We start from the raw sequence: 18,067 nt of genomic DNA, 5'->3' as shown, positions 1-18,067 counted from the left end.
TTGATACCTTATTATTTTTTAGCGATGACACTTTTTCTCATTACTGTTTGCTCTTTTATTCCACTTTGTTTATTTAATAGTATTTTCAGCCGTTCCTAAATTAGCTGCGGCCAAGGAAGTTGTTCTGTTTGTCAGTGAAAAACTGCTCAACCAGTTTTCTCCCTTAGCAGGCGGAAGAAAATGGGGAAAAATACAGACAGATTTGTGGACAAACCAGCCTGCAGTACAAAATGGAAAAACACCGACACAACGTGTCGGAAGACAAAGTCACCTTTCCTGACAGTCAACAAAGGCAGAAAAGTGAACGAACCCGTGATGCTGGCCAACGTCAGCTTCCTGCGTCCCACTCGGTCAACCAGCCAGATGCTGAGCGAGGTGCATATGAAGTTGGTCCCCGAGGTCACGGCAGACAACCATATGGCCTGCCTCTCGTCGCGCACGCCCGACATCTGCAGAATGGTGGCGCTGTAGTACCTGCGGGAGCGTTTAGCCGTGGTGAGGAGAGTGCTAGAAAACCCGGAAGGGGGGGGGGAGAGAAGTAGGGCGCCTACATGACCGTGTTGATCCCCGTCAGCTGCTGGAACATCTGCAGGCCGCAGCCCACGATCAGAGCCCTGCGGGTGGGTGCGTGGCAGAGGATGCGAAAGAAGATGAACCCGCCTGGATAAAACACAACAAAGGCACGCTCAGACATAAGACATCACCTGTTGGGTGCGTTCGTCTCTTCACCGTCTTTCGCCCCCTTCTCCTCCTCCTCGATGCTGCTCTGGATGTAGTCGTACTCCTCGTCCACATCCTGGCAGCCTCGGATCCGGCTCAAGACCCGGCGGGCCTCCAGGTGTCTGCCCTTCTGGAGGAGCCAGCGGGGGCTCTCGGGCAGGAAGAGGAAGCCCACAAACTGCCCTATGGCTGGCACCACCGACAGACCCAGCATGTACCTGGCGTAAACACGCATATGGCTGAAAACTGTATCATGATACAAGCGTCTTGTATCGGTCGATATCGATGATTACCGATATTTTTTTTATCACCTATCAAAAATTAGGACCAGACATATTACAGATTGATGATTACAGCCACAACAGAACTAAGTCATCATATTCAATATATACGGTATTTTGCAGACTATAAGGCGCTCTTAAAATCATGTTTTCCCCCCTCAAAACTTGACAGTGCGCATTATAACCCGGTGCGCCTAATGTACGGAATAGTTCTGGTTTTGCTTACCGACCTCGAAACTATTTTATTTGGTACATGGTGAAGTGTGACCAGTAGATGGCAGTCACATATAAGATATATGTGTAGACTGCAATATGACTCAAGTAAACAACACCAACATTTTGTTTGTTCCGTTGAAGATACAGAACATTACACAAGGCGCTCAAAATTGTGTCAAAATGTTTTAGTGCGACTTTGGCAAGCTATGAAACCACACCGCTTGATGGATTGTACTGTGCTTCAACATTAGTTCCAGTGAAAGGAACTTTGAATGCTCCAGGATACCAAAACATTTTGGACAATTCCCTACTTCCATCCTTGTGGGAACAGTTTGGAGCGGGCCCCTTCCTCGTCCAACATGACTGTGCACTAGTGCACAAAGCAAGGTCCATAAAGACATGGATGACAGATTCTGGTGTGGATGAACTTGACTGGCCAGCACAGAGTCCTGACCTGAACCCGATAGAAAACCTTTGGGATTAATTAGGGCGGAGACTGAGAGCCAGGCCTTCTCCACCAATATCAATGTGTGACCTCACCAATGCGCTTCTGGAAGAATGGTGGAAAATTCCTATAAACACACTCTGCAACCTTGTGGACAGCCTTCCCAGAGGAGTTGAAGCTGTAATAGCTGCAAAAAGGTGGACCGACATCATATTGAACTCTATTGGTTAGGAATGGGATGGCACTTCAAGTTCTTATGCGAGTCAAGGATGGTGGCCAGATACTCTTGGCAATATAGTGTATTATCCCCGAACATGACTCTACCAACCAGCATTGTAGTTCTGTATATTTGTAGTGAATCTTCAAAATCATTGTGGTTTAGAAGAAATTCCGCTTGGAGCACAGGCCTCTGCCACAGGCAATGTGATTCTAAGGCATGTTTGCTTGTTACCTTAAGACAAATTACAGAACCTGAATTCACACTTGGTACTGGGCCACACCTCATGCTTATGTGCTGAATTCTTCTGTGTTGACTTTATCATGTTTGCATCAAGCGGGTTGCCATGCAGACTGCCTTTTCAAATACGTAAGCGAATGAGTCAGGATAAAGAATTGGAACGTGAGACGTGTACTTAGTAAAAGGACACCACGGACAAAACAAGTGTCTGTTCTGGAAATGTGTCGCTTCCTGGATACCACTGACTTAAAACAGTGTTATTATTAAGGAACACATTGAAAGAGTGGCAGCGTGTTTTAACATAACCAGCTTCTCCAGGTTTATGGAGGACAATTGTGTTGTGAGTACAATGCTCGGAGAACGTGACCTTTCTGGCTGCCTCGAGCAAACTCATAGCCTTTTTCTTGAAGATGTGCGAACACTCCTAATACAATCAAGATATATGAGACCACCTTGACCATGGGTCCGGGTACATTAAAATCTATGTTCCATGTGTTTTGGTTTGATAATAAAAAAAAAACAACATCAAATGGAAAACCACCTGTTATCCATTATCTGTTTCTGAAGTTATTAAAGTGTTTGAAAATTCAAAACGGAAATTAAAACAAGTCGAAAACTATTTTCTCCAGTCCCTCTTCAAAGTTTAGACGTATGGGTCGATTGCCTAATATTGTTTGGGAAATGACCAAATTTCAAGAGTCAAATCAACATCAGAACCCAACATTGACTAAACGTTGTGAAAAAGCATGTTGTTTCAACGTTATGTTTGAGTTGCTCAACGTCAGGACCTAATTCCACAAGTTCTCAACATTGTTTTAATGTTGTCTTGCCTGCCGGGCTAGTAGTACAAAGTTAGCATTAATATTCCTCTTGAGTATTGTGTGTCGTAATACGTTCATATGTCCTTTGCTTGTTTTTTCCTGGTCTCAAACTGAGCCCCGCTCATGTTTACCCTTTTTCCTACAATTTTTCAGTCTTCCTGTTCTGTCTACCTTGTATACCGTAGGTCTGTTCTTGGACGGGTTTGTGCTGAAAATGAAATTTCCTTGTAACTTTTTCAGTGAGTTCAATGTGTGTGTAAATTAGTATTTTCCTCCTTTGTATGCTTAGTTTTATAGTACCGTATTTTCCGGACGATAGGGCGCACTGTCGATGAACGGGTCTATTCAGGTCTTTTTTTATACAAAAGGCGCATAAAAGATACAACTTTAAGCTACTTTATATTAGAAATGGCAACAGCAGAGGGTGAATGTCCCATGACAAGAAGATAGTGAAAAAGAAGAAGCTTATCGACTACGGTATCGGCACGGACTACAGTGGCGGATCTGCGCACATTTTCAGATCTCAAATACACATCAGCAGGTAATAAAAGTTGTTTTTGCATAATATTGTGAAACAAAACACCAGATAATATGTCTGCAAATGGGTGCCATTTTGCGGTTCTTATACACACACCATAGTAATACTTGTATGTCTGACTACGGTAGCTGTGACGGTCCGACAATCCATCAAGCGGTGCGAGCCCAAAGTCGTACTAAAACATTTTGACAGATTCTTGAGTGCCGTGTGTTATGTTCTTTACTTTCAATGGAACATTTAAGTTTTGGTGTTGTTTACTGGCGTCATATTGCAGTCTACACATATCTCTTATGTGTGACTGATCACACTTATCATTAAACCATGTACCAAATCAAATTGCTTCAAGGTCGGTAAGCACAACCCGAATTATTCCGTACATTAGACTCACTGGGTTATCAGGCGCACTGTCGATTTTTGAGAAATTCAAAAGATTTTAAGTGTGCCGTCTAGTCCGACAAATATGTTAACTTCATTGTGGAGATTATCAATAAACAACCACAAGTTAGACATTTTTCCATCCCTAATTTAAAGGACTGTTTACTTATTTGCCTAACAATATTACAACGTTCAGGGATACGGGATACTGCCAATCTGTGGGAACACTGAAAGTACGTTTTCACCGATTCCTTGGGGACGGCGTGGCGCTGATGGGAGAATGACTGTGCCAGCAACCTGAGGGTTCCTGGTTCAATCCCCACCTTCCGCCAACCTAGTCACGGCCGTTGTGTCCCTGAGCAAGACACTTCACCCTTGCTCCTGATGGGTCCTGGTTAGCCCTTTGCTCCTGATGGGTCCTTGTTAGCGCCTTGCTTGGCAGCTACCGCCATCAGTTTTTGAATGTGTGTGTGAAAGGGTGAATGTGGAAATAGTGTCAAAGCGCTTTGAGTTCCTTAAAAAGGTAGAAAAGCGCTATACAAGTATAACCCATTTACCATTCCTGTTTATGTGCTATAATGTCTTGGTCCATACAATAAAGAAATACTAGAACTATTTTAAAAAATTTAATTAAAAAAGCAGAAGCCTGTTGAGTTTAGAAGAAGGATGTGAAACATTTTGGCCTCAGGGTTTAACAAAAAAAATGCTGTTTGGTTGACTCAAGGTACTCAACAAACCAGAAAAATGCACTGGCGCTGACAAAAGCAGTTCCCAGGCTGTTGCGTAACGACCGCCGGGTAAGTGTACTCCTGATAGACCGACAGTGACACGTACCTCCAGCCGTCCCGTTTCATGTAGCTGAAAGCGCCGTCCACCACGTTGGCGCTGAACTGGCCGGCAGTGATGAGGACGGTGATGACAGTGACGAGCTGGCCCCGCATGTGTGGCGGCGAAACCTCAGCGATGTACACGGGCAGGGTCATGGAGCCCACGCCTGAGGGACGGAATCAAACTGGAGCTCAGTCATTGTTTTGAAATGAGGCTTGTTGGTTAGTTGGCAGGACTCTGTGACAACTACTTTGCTAATTTGAGAGGCATTTGCCGAGGAATTACCCTTTATCAGCAGAAACATGAATAAATACATATAAATATAGATTATGCAGTTTGTATAGACCATTGTTATTTTAGCCATTTAGCTGGTATAAATCTGTCATTTGCAAATCTCTTACTAATTTTAACAAAACATGCAACCATTTTTTTTACTTTTACTTGCACAAAATATTTAACACTTCAAAGTCCACAATTATTTCCCCTATTTCCAAAAGCTAAATGTTGACATAAGGGAATATTTTCCAGAGTGGAATGCATAGGGAGTCTCACTGCCTGTTCATGAAAACACCCTGTGTTTTTATCTTTGCAAATGCACATACTATCGAATTTGGTTTTGATGGTGAGAAGAGGTGCCAGGAAGGAGATGGAGCTGAAGCAGACGTGGGAAACTTTCGGTTTTGTTGGACTGAAGCCAAAGAAATTCTGCTTGGGAGGGGTGCGCGAATGGACAAAAGCACTAAAATTGGGACCATTGTGATAGAAGGCGCCGGTCTTTGTAGAGCTCAATCTTCTCTTCAGCGCTGGTATTGCTAATGTTTGTACTCACTACATTAGGAGAATAAATTCTTATTCTTCAATTCTAGTCTCCACGCCTTCCACTGACAAGTCATTCCAATAAAATAACCTGGGAGGAAGAACACACATTACGCCCACCGCGTCCATTATGATGATAAAAATACAAATTAGAGCATGGCTGTCCTTCAAAGACGTTTCATAGAAAATTGCAGAAAGACAATTAGAGGTTTCTCTACAGCAGAAGAAGAAAATTGGGGATTAAAATAATACAAAATAAAATATTTAAGAATGCCATTTAATTAATACACGCATGTTACAAGTGCAATTTAAATGCAATACGCATTTTTTAGAAAATAATTAATGAAAGTTATGGCAAGCATTGCTGTTAAATTTTACTTTTTTCCAAAAAACGTGCATTAAGGCCATTAAGTGTGTCTTATCCAAGTACTCGATTAATCAAAAAAACCAAAAACTAATCCAGTGTTTCTTAACCTAGAGGGGTGCCAAAAATATGTTTCTCAGCTGTGGTCAGTACGGGCCGCAGCGGTACTCAGTGGTAATACACTTTTCCACCACTGGTGGCAGCAATGACAATATGAAACAAACAGAAGAATTCTGTAACTGAAGTAATTGGAAAGCTTATTAAGCGCAAAAAATGTAACTTGAGTGGTGGAGCTTCCTTTTTTATTTTCACTGTAATTTTATTGACAGGTTATTTAGGAAACATCTCTCCATCCATCTATCAGTCTTCTACCGCTTGTCCCTTTTGGGGTCAGGGGTGTGCTATTTATTTTAGGACAACATATGTATTTATTTTTCGTCCGTTATTTATGAATCCCTTTTTATGCAGTATATTTGATTAGTACTTATTTTTCTAGTCAGCCTGAACCAGGCGTCAGGCTTATGTTTGAAATAAATAAATGAACACATGGTTTCAGATTTTTTGGTTGTAAACTGTAAGTAGGTTAGATATAATTATTGAATGTGATTCAAACCAAGAGTAAAAATACTAATTGTTGTTGTGGCTTGTGCAGCCCTTTGAGACACTTGTGATTTCGGGCTGTATAAATAAACATTGATTGATTGATTTAATGACTGAATTCAGTGTTGGTATCTGAGTAGGCCAGGGCCCCTCTACGTAGTGGAAAAGTTTAGCCCTAAGGTCAAAAAGGTTAGGAACCCCTGAACTAATCTATAGATCAGTGATTCTCAAACTGTGATACTGGGCTCCATCCAGTCATATGCCAAGGAATCAGTTGATTAAAGTACAGTGTTTTATTTATCTATGTTCAAACACAGTGTTACTGTTCAAACTGCGTGTAATGTACCAATAACAAAAATATTAACCAGACTTGTGAAATAAATCATCTGCCTTGTTTTGAATGAATACTTAGTCCGTCTACGCTACTGTATATTAATTTGGGTCATATTGATGGTGCTTGGAGAGTGTTTTCTGAAGTGTTACTTGGTGAAAAAAGTTTGAGAACCACTGCTCTAGATCAGTGGTTCTCAACCTTTTTTCAGTGATGTACCCCCCTGAACATTTTTTTAATTCAAGTATCCCCTAATCAGAGCAAAGCATTTTTGGTTGAAGAAAAGAGATAAAGACGTAAAATAAAGCACTATGTTATCAGTTTCTGATTTATTAAATTGTATAACAGTGCAAAATATTGCTCATTTGCAGTGGTCTTTCTTGAACTATTTGAAAAAAAGATATAAAAATAACTAAAAACTTGTTGAAAAATAAACAAGTGATTCAATTTAAATAAAGATTTCTACACATAGAAGTAATCATCAACTTAAAGTGCCCTCTTTGGGGATTGTAATAGAGATCCATCTGGATTCATGAACTTAATTCTAAACATTTCTTCACAAAAAAAGAAATCTTTAACATCAATATTTATGGAACATGTCCACAAAAAATGTAGCTGTGAACACTGAATATTGCATTGTTGCATTTTGTTTTCACAGTTTATGAACTTACATCCATATTTTGTTGAAGTATTATTCAATAAATATATTTATAAAGGATTTTTGAATTGTTGCTATTTTTAGAATATTTTTTTAAAAATCTCACATACACCTTGGCATACCTTCAAGTACCCCCATTTGAGAAGCATTGCTCTAGATTATTCAATGACTAAAATAATCCATAGATGCAGCCCCAAATGTCGAAGAGAAATGCAATCGAAATCCCAGGTAAAAAAAATAGTAATGAAAACACAAATTTACCAATCCCAAGGCCGATGATAATCCTGCCCACCAGGAGGACCTCCTTGTTCGGCGCAAACGTCATGATGAACCCGCCAATGGTGAAGATGAAGCTGGCCCCCAGGGTGCATTTCCTGCGCCCCAGCAGCCCATTCAGGTAGCCCCCGCTCAGGCTGGAAACGGCCGCCGCCCCCACGGTGCTGGAGACCACCAGCTCCTGCCAGAGGGTGTTTAAGTTCATCTCCCTCTTCAGGAGCAGCAAGGCCCCCGACACCACCCCGGTGTCGTAGCCAAAGAGGAACCCCCCCAGGCCCGAAAAAAAGGCCAGAACGTAGATAAAAGTTCCCACGGGCGCGTTGTTCCTTGATGGCGACCTGATGAGGCGGCGCTCTCCATCGTCCTCTACTCCTTTGCGATTCTTTGCAATGCTCATGATGAAGGTGCTCCTCAGGTGCTCCAGGCCAGGCTTATCCTGTGTGCTGAACATGAAGGGAGGGATCAGAAGACAGAAGACAACTAGACTTGGGAGTACCGTATTTAATTGAATTGCCGCAGGGCATATAGTATGCGCCTGCCTTTAATTACTGCCGGGTCAAACTTGCTTCGCAAAATAATTAGCGCATGCTTAGTATTACCGCCTGGTCAAACTCGTGACGTCACGAGTGACACTTCTCCTGTCATAATTTTCAAAATGGAGGAGACTGATTTCAATACCGATAATTTGAAATCGCATAAAGGGAAGAATATTAAGAGCTATTCAGTAGGATTTGAAGGCCTACTGAAATTAGATTTTCTTATTCAAACGGGGATAGCAGGTCCATTCTATGTGTCATACTTGATCATTTCACGATATTGCCATATTTTTGCAGAAAGGATTTAGTAAAGAACATCGACGATAAAGTTCGCAACTTTTAGTCGCTAATAAAAAAGCCTTGCCTGTACCGGAAGTAGCAGACAATGTGCGCGTGACGTCACGGGTTGTGGATCTCCTCACATCCTCACCATGTTTACAATCATGGCCACCAGCAGCGAGAGCGATTCGGACCGAGAAAGCGACAATTTCCCCATTAATTTGAGCGATGATGAAAGATTCGTGGATGAGGATAGTGAGAGTGAAGGACTAAGAAAAAAAAAAAAAAAGGCGAGGGCAGTGGGAGCGATTCAGAAGTTATTAGACACGTTTACGAGTATAATTCTGGAAAAACCCTTATCTGCATATTGTGTTACTAGTGTTGTAGTGAGATTATATGGTACCTGTAAATTGGAGGGGTGTGGCCACGGGTGTGGTGACCGCCAGTGTCTCCGGTGGGAGGAGGTAAGAGAGTCTGCAGCTGCAGGAGGACGCAAGCTCCGCTCATGTCTACGGTAAGAGCCGACTTATAACCACAATTTTCTCACCGAAACCTGCCGGTTGACATGTGGTCAGGAACCATGTTCGCTTGACCGCTCTGTTCCATAGTAAAGCTTCACCTTCGGGAATGTAAACAAGGAAACACCGGCTGTGTTTGCGTTGCTAAAGGCAGCTGCAATACACCGCTTCCCACCTACATCTTTCTTTTTGAACTTCTCCATTATTAATTGGACAAATTGCAAAAGACTCAGCAACAAGGATGTCCAGAATACTGTGTGATTATGCGATGAAAAGAGACGACTTTTAGCCATGAGCGGTGCTGGAAGAACATGTCCGCTACAACCGGTGACGTCACGCGCACGCGTCATCGTTCCGCAACGTTTTCAACAGGATACTTAGCGGGAAATTTAAAATTGCAATTTAGTAGAGTAAACCGGCCGTATTGGCATGTGTTGCAATGTTAAGATTTCATCATTGATATATAAACTATCAGACTGCGTGGTAGTAGTGGGTTTCAGGTCCAAGCTTACATCACACTCAAATTTTTACTGCATGACTTTGGTAAGTGCCAGAGTGAGAGGTTTTATAATAATTACCGCATGCCTACTTTTACCGCAAGCCTTTGGTAAGCGCAGGAGTGAGAAAAGGTTTTTAATTAATTAGCGCCCGGGCGGCAATTCAAGAAAATACGGTAGTTCCCTTTTCTTCCACTAGGAAGCTGTCAAGTCTGCGTGCGTGTCAAATCAAACGGGCCCCAAAAGCAAGTCCGATACTCGGACAGCAGGATCATGTTGCACGTGAACCGACTTTAGCAACCTTCAGTAGGACTTTTTTTTTTGTCCCTTGAAACGTAAGCTTCGAGAAGTTTCGCTCGCTAATTTGTACGGGCTAACGTTCTAATTAGTTTTTTATTTTTTTCCTCCATAACAAAACTCACTTGGTCGTGGTGTCCAGTGTCAAAAGGCTGCCCGGGCGAACCACCCGGGAGGAACTTTGGGTGGTTTGTTTACCGCTGGGGTCCAGACGCCTCTCATCCTTGTGCCGCCATGTTTGTGTGACGTCACCAGTAGACATCAACACCCCTCTCCCCGCTGCTCCACTTCCCTGCCCCCTGCCTCTGGCTCGTGATGTCATATACATGCGACGAAAATTAACTTCAAAGTAAACAATAATCCATCCATCCATCCATCCACATCTACCGCTTATTCCCTTTTGGGTAAACAATAATTTCATTTGAAAAGGAATTTTACCTGTGCAACCTCATTTTCTATTGGCTAAGTTTTATATTCATGAATGTGCCTTTAAAAAAGAATTAGAACTTAACTTTAAAACGCTTTCTAACTCTGACAACCAAAAAGCTGTGAAAACTATGATGCTGTGCTCCAAATTTGGATTATTTACGGTATTTGTGTGAGCTTATAGCTATAAACTTTGCTACACACACACATATATATATATATATCCATCCATCCATCCATCCACCCATCTTCTTCCGCTTATCCAAGCTCGGGTCGCGGGGGCAGCAGCCTAAGCAGGGAAGCCCAGATTTTCCTCTCCCCAGCCACTTTGTCCAGCTCTTCCCGGGGGATCCCGAGGCGTTCCCAGGTCTTCCCCGTGGCCTCCTACCGGTTGGACGTGCCCTAAACACCTCCCTAGGGAGGTGTTATTAGGGGCGGCATGGCGTAGTGGGTAGAGCGTCCGTGCCAGAAACCTGAGAGTTGCAGGTTCGCTCCCCGCCTATTGACATCCAAATCGCTGCTGTTGTGTCCTTGGGCAGGACACTTCACCCTTGTCCCCGGTCCCGCTCAGCCTGGTGAATGAATGATGAATGAATGATAGGTGGTGGTCGAAGGGGCCATAGGCGCAAACTGGCAGCCACGCTTCCTTCAGTCTACCCCAGGGCAGCTGTGAGCGTTTTGAGTATCTAATCGCGATATAAATCTAATTTATTATTTTATATATATATATATATATATATATATATATATATATATATATATATATATATATATATATATATTATAAATAAAAGTTATATCCATCCATTTTCTACCGCTTGTTCTTTTTGGGGTCACGGGGGGTGCTGGAGCCTATCTCAGATGCATTCAGGCGGAAGGCGGCGTACACCCTGGACAAGTCGCCACCTCATCGCAGGGCCAAAACAGACAGACAGACAACATTCACACTCACACTCACACACTAGGGCCCATTTATTGTTGCCAATCAACCTATCCCCAGGTGCATGTTTTTGGCAGTGGGAGGTAACCCACGCTGTCACGGGGAGAATTGCAAACTCCACACAGAAAGATCCCGAGCCCGGGATTGAACCCAGGACTACTCAGGACCTTCGTATTGTGAGGCACATGCACTAACCCCTGTTTCACCGTGCTGCCCAAAATAAAAGTTTATAAATGAATAAAAAAATTATCAAAACAAACAATAATTTCAATTCACACATTTATTATTTAACAATGGAAATATCCCGGGTTTACAGTAGTGTTTATTTATGGTATGTGTAGGCCGTCTCTATATTTATCGAGCTAAACGTTTTAATGTAATCCAGGTAGGCGAATGTATTGCACTTGTTGGACTGGTTTGGCGACACGATTAAACTATTATTTGTGGTTATACAGTATTTAAAGTACACTTTAAGGCAAATTATGATCCACACTGTTTTATTTTGTGACACATAAATTACTCGACGTTAAAAAAACAAAACGTGTCATGGAATTTACCACTTTTTCCCGTCGTATAGGCCAGTGGTCCCCAACCACCGGTCCGTGACGCATTTTCTACCGGGCCACACAGAGACATTAAATAATTTATAACAGACCGCATTTTCTCCTACTTAACTATCGCCAGTCCCACCAGACACATCAATTAGCTTGTTCATAGATGTACTATAAAACTGCTGATAGGAAGTCACCATTTGCTATATTTTTTGCATCTTTAATACATGCATGGGAAAATGCACATTAATAAAGATACAATATGTAAAGGTGCCAAATCGTCGCCAAAAGCGAGGTCCCATATGCAGTTGATGACCTAAGATCAGGGCAGATCAGGAACAATGGGACAACTGTAGTAAAAAATGGAGAAGTGCTAAATTGTTGCATAAAATAATTGTGCTGAAGGAAGTAAATATACATTTCCTTTGGTCTAGTGAGTTAAAGTACTGGTATTATTGCACATAGTCCTATTACACGAGTTAAAGTACCAATGATTGTTACACACACACACACTAGGTGTGGTGAAATTATTCTCTGCATTTGACCCATCACCCTTGATCACCTCCAGGGAGGCGAGGGGAGCAGTGGGCAGCAGCGGTGGCCGCGGCCGGGGAATCATTTTTGGTGATTTAACCCCCAATTCCAACCCTTGATGCCGAGTTAAAAATAACAGATGTATTTACGCATTGACAGTTGGACCAAAAAAAACTATCATTACTGTATCTACGTATGAAATATTGCACAAAATATGAATACATAACTTTTAGAATGGAAATAAAAAATCCACATAAATCCATTGGAACTAATGGCAATTATGTCTAGCTTTATCATATATCCATGCTCTTGTCCTTGAATGGGATGTATCACCGATAACCCATCAGATACTAAAGCCGAAAAAAAAAAGCTTACTACGAGCAAAAAAGATTAAAAAAACAAGTCTATGGAGAACTACTTGGATCATGGCATGTTCTGGTTTTGTTTTGTTTCGTTATCACCCTGTTTAGGATTTGACGTCCTTAGTTCCTGGTGGCACTTCCTGTTTTGTTTCTGTTGCCTAGTTACGCATTTAGTGTCACCCGTCTCTTGTTTGTCGGCGAGCACCTGCCTCCTAATTTTCTGTCCCTACTTAAGCCTGCCCTTTTTGTTCCTTCGTCCTCGCTGTGCAGTTTGCTTCCCATGCAAGAGGCGACGTCGCTTTCCCGCATTGTGGTAAATACCCTTTTGTACTCGTTTAGCTTCCATGCTATTTTGTTCGTTTGTTTTCCTAGCTCACATGCTAGCCTCTTTTGTTCTTTCTAGCTCACATGCTAGTTCAGTTGTTTTTGTTTGTTAGTGCCTTCGTGCAAGTGTTTTGGTTCTTAGTTTGTTCGTTAGTATATAAATAAATCATCATTCTTACCTCAACGCTGTGCTCCATTCCGACTGCACCCTCGAGAGTACGCAACTTCACCCCGATGCCAGCCAAGCGTCACACAGGGGCTCCCACTAATTCAACGTTTTTATTTTTCATGCACTTATGTGCTATATTTACACATGGAAAGTTGAACCAAAAACAAAATATGAATACATAACTTTAAGAATGGAAATATAAATCCACAGAAATCTATTGGAACTAATAGCAATTATGTCTAGCTTTATTAAATATCCATGCTCTTGTCGTTGAATGTGATGTATCACCTATAACCCATCATATACTAAAGCCAAAAAAAACTTTCCTTTCTTGCAAAAGGAAAAGGCCAGAGGCTCCTACTAATTCAACGTTATAGTGAGTTTTTTCCATGTCTTCATTTTTCATGCACTTATTTGCTATATTTATCTGCCACACGCGAAAGGCTGGTCCGTGGAAAATAATGCCTGCATTAAACCGGTCCCTGGTGCTAAAAAAAAAGGTTGGGGACTCCTGATATAGGCTACGTAGCGCTCAAAAATGAAACTTATTGGTTTCCATCACGGTGGGGCAGGGGTTAGTGCATGTGCCTCACAATACGAAGGTCCTGAGTAGTCCTGAGTTCAATCCCAGAATGGACCGCTCGCCTGTGTATCGGTTGGGGACATCTCTACGCTGCTGATCCAACTCCGCTTGGGATGGTTTCCTGGGAACTCTCGCTGCTGTCTTGGATCCACGTTAAACTGAACTCTCGCGGCTGTGTTGGATCCACTATGGATTGAACTTTCACAGTATCATGTTAGACCTGCTCGACATCCATTGCTTTCGGTCCCCTAGAGGTGGGGGGGGGGGGGGGGGGTTGCCCACATTTGAGGTCCTCTCCAAGGTTTCTCATAGTCATCATTGTCACTGGCGTCCCACTGGGTGTGAGTTTTCCTTGCCCTTATGTGGGTTCTTCCGTGGATGTCGTAGTGCAGGGGTCGGGAACCTTTTTGGCTGAGAGAGCCAAAAAGCCAAATATTTTAAAATGTATTTCCGTAAGAGCCATATAATATATTTTTTAACACTGAACACAACAAAACGCGTGCATTTTTAAGAAAGACGAACATTTCTAGCGAGGTCTCTTATTCTTTTTAATAACATTGTTATTCTGAAGCTAACTGTGGAGGGGGCGTGGCCTGCGGGCCTGCAGCGAAGCAGGGTGTTCCAAGGACCGGCCTCAAATTCAGCGACAGGTGCGTAGACGGCCCACCTGGGCCTTTTTATCTGATCACCTGTCGCTATGTTATAAGCAGCAGCCAGGAGGAGAGACGGGCTTGGGGCTAGAAACCAAAGCGCGAGCGAGAACGAAAGAGAAAAAGACAATTGCTGGAAAGCAACTGAGCGACTTATTGAAAAATAAAACAATATTGTAACCCTGAAACTGGCTCTTATGTCAGTGCTTGGTGGTCTGAAGAACCCCTTGGAGGACAAGCCTCACACTAACCAATAATAAATAAATGACTTCTTACCAACTTCTTGAACATAAAAATGCATGACAATAGTTTATATTTTGAACGTTATTTAACACTGTGATTACAAGTGGAATTATTCATTACTTATCCTGTTAAGCAATGTCAGCTCAGATTTATCCGAGAGCCAGATGCAGTCATCAAAAGAGCCACTTCTGGCTCGTGAGCCATATGTTCCCTACCCCTGCCGTAGTGGTTTGTGCAGCCCTTTGAGACACTTGTGATTTAGGGCTATATAAATAAACATTGATTGATTGATTGAATCCCGGGCTCGGGATCTTTCTATGAGAAGTTTGCATGTTCTCCCTGCGACTGCGTGGGTTCCCTCCGGGTACTGCGGCTTCCTCCAACCGCCAAAAACATGCACCTGGGGATAGGTTGATTGGCAACACTAAATTGGCCTTAGTGTGTGAATGTGAGTGTGAATGTTGTCCGTTTATCTGTGATGAGGTGGCGACTTGTCCAGGGTGTACACCGCCTTCCACCCGAATACAGCTGAGATAGGCTCCAGCACCCCACCCCGCAAAACCAAAAAGGGACAAGCGGGAGCAAATATATGGATGGATGTTTTTTCATCATCAAAGACAGGCTGTGGTGTTGATCGATACATTCTAATGATTGTTGACTTCAAGTACAGCTGATAATGTCCGACAAAAATAGCTAGTCGTTGGAATCAGCGAGGAGAAACAAGAACAGTTGTGGTAAAGTCGACAATGACCCTTTTTATCTCACTAATTGTGTCAATTAAACGACGCCGAATTGAAGTGATAACGCCGACGCAGCGATTGAAGTTTTTGCGGTTCGCTAAATGTGGCGGAATCGTTCTTCTAGACGCGGGTAAAGTCCAAATAGCGGACTTTTCGAGTGCAGTCCGGCGCCAAGCGGTCGATCCGAGGCTGATCGCAGATCAGCTGACACCAGACACCCAGACGCGGGGGCACGGGCGGGTGCAGTCCACGTGACACACTTTTATGCCTTTTTTTTTTTTTTTTTTAACACACACTCATTAAAACACATTATGTCCAGGAAACGAGCGACTTACCGAGTTTAGTGAAGGACGAGGGGACAAAAGAGGGACAGCCTCTTAGCGGAGAGTCGCGCCGATCGTCGTGTTTACTTCTTGGCACGCAGATCGTTTGGCGTCCAGCGCTTCCTGTTCGGAGTCATATGATGAGATCCCCGGAGGCAGGAACACGCCTGTCTGTCACCAAGCAAGACAAAAGCAAAACTACAGGAGAAAGTTCCCGATTGCCACATGGGCGGCGGTGAACGCTCGAGGCGGCCCCCCCACCGGGCCGTGGTCTGACGACCTCCGCGGGACGGGATGGACAACAAGGAGGAGCTGCAGGAGAAGCTGAGGAGGCTCCTGGTGAGGCTCAGGAGTCCCCAGGAGGACAGGCAACTGTGCACCCTGATCCAGATCATCCAGGACCTCCTCTTCCTGGCACACACCGACCATGGTAGGTCTAGGTAGCATCTAGTCCAACCCTTCCTCCGTGACTCCAGTGTCCAACTAACCATTAGTGAAGTGAATTGTATTTATATAGCGCTTTTCTCTAGTGCAGGGGTCGGGAACCTTAAGAGAGCCATGAAAGCCAAATATTTTAAAATGTATTTCCGTGAGAGCCGTATGATATTTTTAACACTGAATACAACGCTCAGGTTCAAACACTGATGACATCTATTAAACCAGTTTTTCAACCTTTTTTGATCCAAGGCACATTTTTTGCGTTGAAAAAATGCGGAGGCACACCACCAGCAGAAATCATTAAATAACAAATCTCAGTAAAACATCGTCGCAATTGTTGGATACGACTTTAAACCATAACCAAGCAATATAGGTCTTGTGTCAAAGTACAATTGTGATCAAAATTATTCAACCCATCCATCCATCCATCATCTTCCGCTTATCCGAGGTCGGGTCGCGGGGGCAGCAGCCTAAGCAGGGAAGCCCAGACTTCCCTCTCCCCAGCCACTTCGTCTAGCTCTTCCCGGGGGATCCCGAGGCGTTCCCAGGCCAGCCGGGAGACATAGTCTTCCCAACGTGTCCTGGGTCTTCCCCGTGGCCTCCTACCGGTTGGACGTGCCCTAAACACTTCCCTAGGGAGGCGTTCGGGTGGCTTTCTGACCAGATGCCCGAGCCACCTCATCTGGCTCCTCTCGATGTGGAGGAGCAGCGGCTTTACTTTGAGTTCATCCCGGATGGCAGAGCTTCTCACCCTATCTCTAAGGGAGAGCCCCGCCACCCGGCGGAGGAAACTCATTTCGGCCGCCTGTACCCGTGATCTTATCCTTTCGGTCATGACCCAAAGCTCATGACCATAGGTGAGGATGGGAACGTAGATCAACCGGTAAATTGAGAGCTTTGCCTTCCGGCTCAGCTCCTTCTTCACCACAACGGATTTGTACAACGTCCGCATTACTGAAGACGCCGCACCGATCCGCCTGTCGATCTCACAATCCACTCTTCCCTCACTCGTGAAAAAGACTCCTAGGTACTTGAACTCCTCCACTTGGGGCAGGGTCTCCTCCCCAACCCGGAGATGGCACTCCACCCTTTTCCGGGCGAGAACCATGGACTCGGACTTGGAGGTGCTGATTCTCATTCCGGTCGCTTCACACTCGGCTGCGAACCGATCCAGTGAGTGATTATTATTATTAATTATTCAACCCCCACACAATTTTGGTGTTTTAGCAAGTTGGACATTTATTCCCTATTTTGTTTATAGTCATATCAAATAAAGATGTGTCAAATAGACAACTGCAATTTAAGTTTTAACACTGTATTTTACAAAATACCAAAAAAGGACATTTTTCTTAATATCTTATTGACAAAATGATTCAACCCCCTAGTTACATGCATCTTTAGTACTTAGTAGAACACCCTTTGGCAGTAATTACATTCTTCAAACGTGATACATAACCGGACACAAGCTTCTTGCAACCATCTATAGGTATTTTAGACCATTCCTATTGGGCAAAGGCTTCCAGTTCATTCATATTCTTGCGCTTGCCTGCTGCAACTGCCTTCTTCAAGTCCCACCACAGGTTTTCTATAGGATTTAGGTCTGGCGACTGTGAAGGCCACTCCAGAGTCTTCCAGCCCTTCTTCTGCAACCACTCTGATGTTGATTTGGAGGTATGCTTGGGATCGTTGTCCTGTTGGAAGGTCCAACGTCTCCCAAGCCTCAGCTTCGTCACTGACTTCATGACATTTGCAGCTAATATATCCTGGTAGGAAATAGAATTCATAATGCCTTGAACGCGCTGGAGATTCCCGGTCCCTGAGGCAGAGAAACAGCCCCAGAGCATGATTGACCCCCAACCATGCTTAACAGTAGGCAAGGTGTTCTTCTCTTTGTAAGCTTCATTTTTTTCTCCTCCAGACATAACGTTGAT

At 43.5% G+C, this 18,067-nt stretch overlaps 2 protein-coding genes across 6 annotated transcripts in view; one reads left to right on the top strand and one right to left on the bottom strand.

The window, feature by feature from the left end:
- LOC133549231 (proton myo-inositol cotransporter-like) overlaps positions 1-16,291 on the bottom strand; it is a 35,778-nt gene extending 19,487 nt beyond the window's left edge. For 2 of the 4 annotated variants that reach the window (XM_061894440.1, XM_061894441.1), the window contains exons 1-7: positions 15,711-16,291; positions 9,979-10,851; positions 7,712-8,169; positions 4,688-4,847; positions 730-938; positions 552-660; positions 311-474 (exon numbers count right to left, since the gene is read on the bottom strand). In XM_061894440.1, the coding sequence (XP_061750424.1) occupies positions 311-474; positions 552-660; positions 730-938; positions 4,688-4,847; positions 7,712-8,169; positions 9,979-10,274 (1,396 nt within the window). In that variant the 5' untranslated portion in view covers positions 10,275-10,851; positions 15,711-16,291. The remainder of the gene's footprint in view (positions 1-310; positions 475-551; positions 661-729; positions 939-4,687; positions 4,848-7,711; positions 8,170-9,978; positions 10,852-15,710) is intronic. The other 2 variants (XR_009806051.1, XM_061894442.1) reach the window with 2 other exon arrangements.
- lrrk2 (leucine-rich repeat kinase 2) overlaps positions 15,651-18,067 on the top strand; it is a 129,416-nt gene continuing 126,999 nt past the window's right edge. Inside the window, exon 1 of one of the 2 annotated variants that reach the window (XR_009806050.1) lies at positions 15,651-16,128. Coding sequence is in view for 1 of the 2 variants with exons in the window: in XM_061894436.1 (XP_061750420.1) it covers positions 15,993-16,128 (136 nt within the window). In the remaining variant the exon portion in view is untranslated. The remainder of the gene's footprint in view (positions 16,129-18,067) is intronic. The other variant, XM_061894436.1, reaches the window with a different exon arrangement.

Source organism: Nerophis ophidion, linkage group LG03 (genome assembly GCF_033978795.1).
Source record: "Nerophis ophidion isolate RoL-2023_Sa linkage group LG03, RoL_Noph_v1.0, whole genome shotgun sequence".
NCBI lineage: Eukaryota > Metazoa > Chordata > Actinopteri > Syngnathiformes > Syngnathidae > Nerophis > Nerophis ophidion.
The sequence above is the reverse complement of the archived record's forward strand: the minus strand, read 5'-3'. Positions and strand labels throughout refer to the sequence as shown.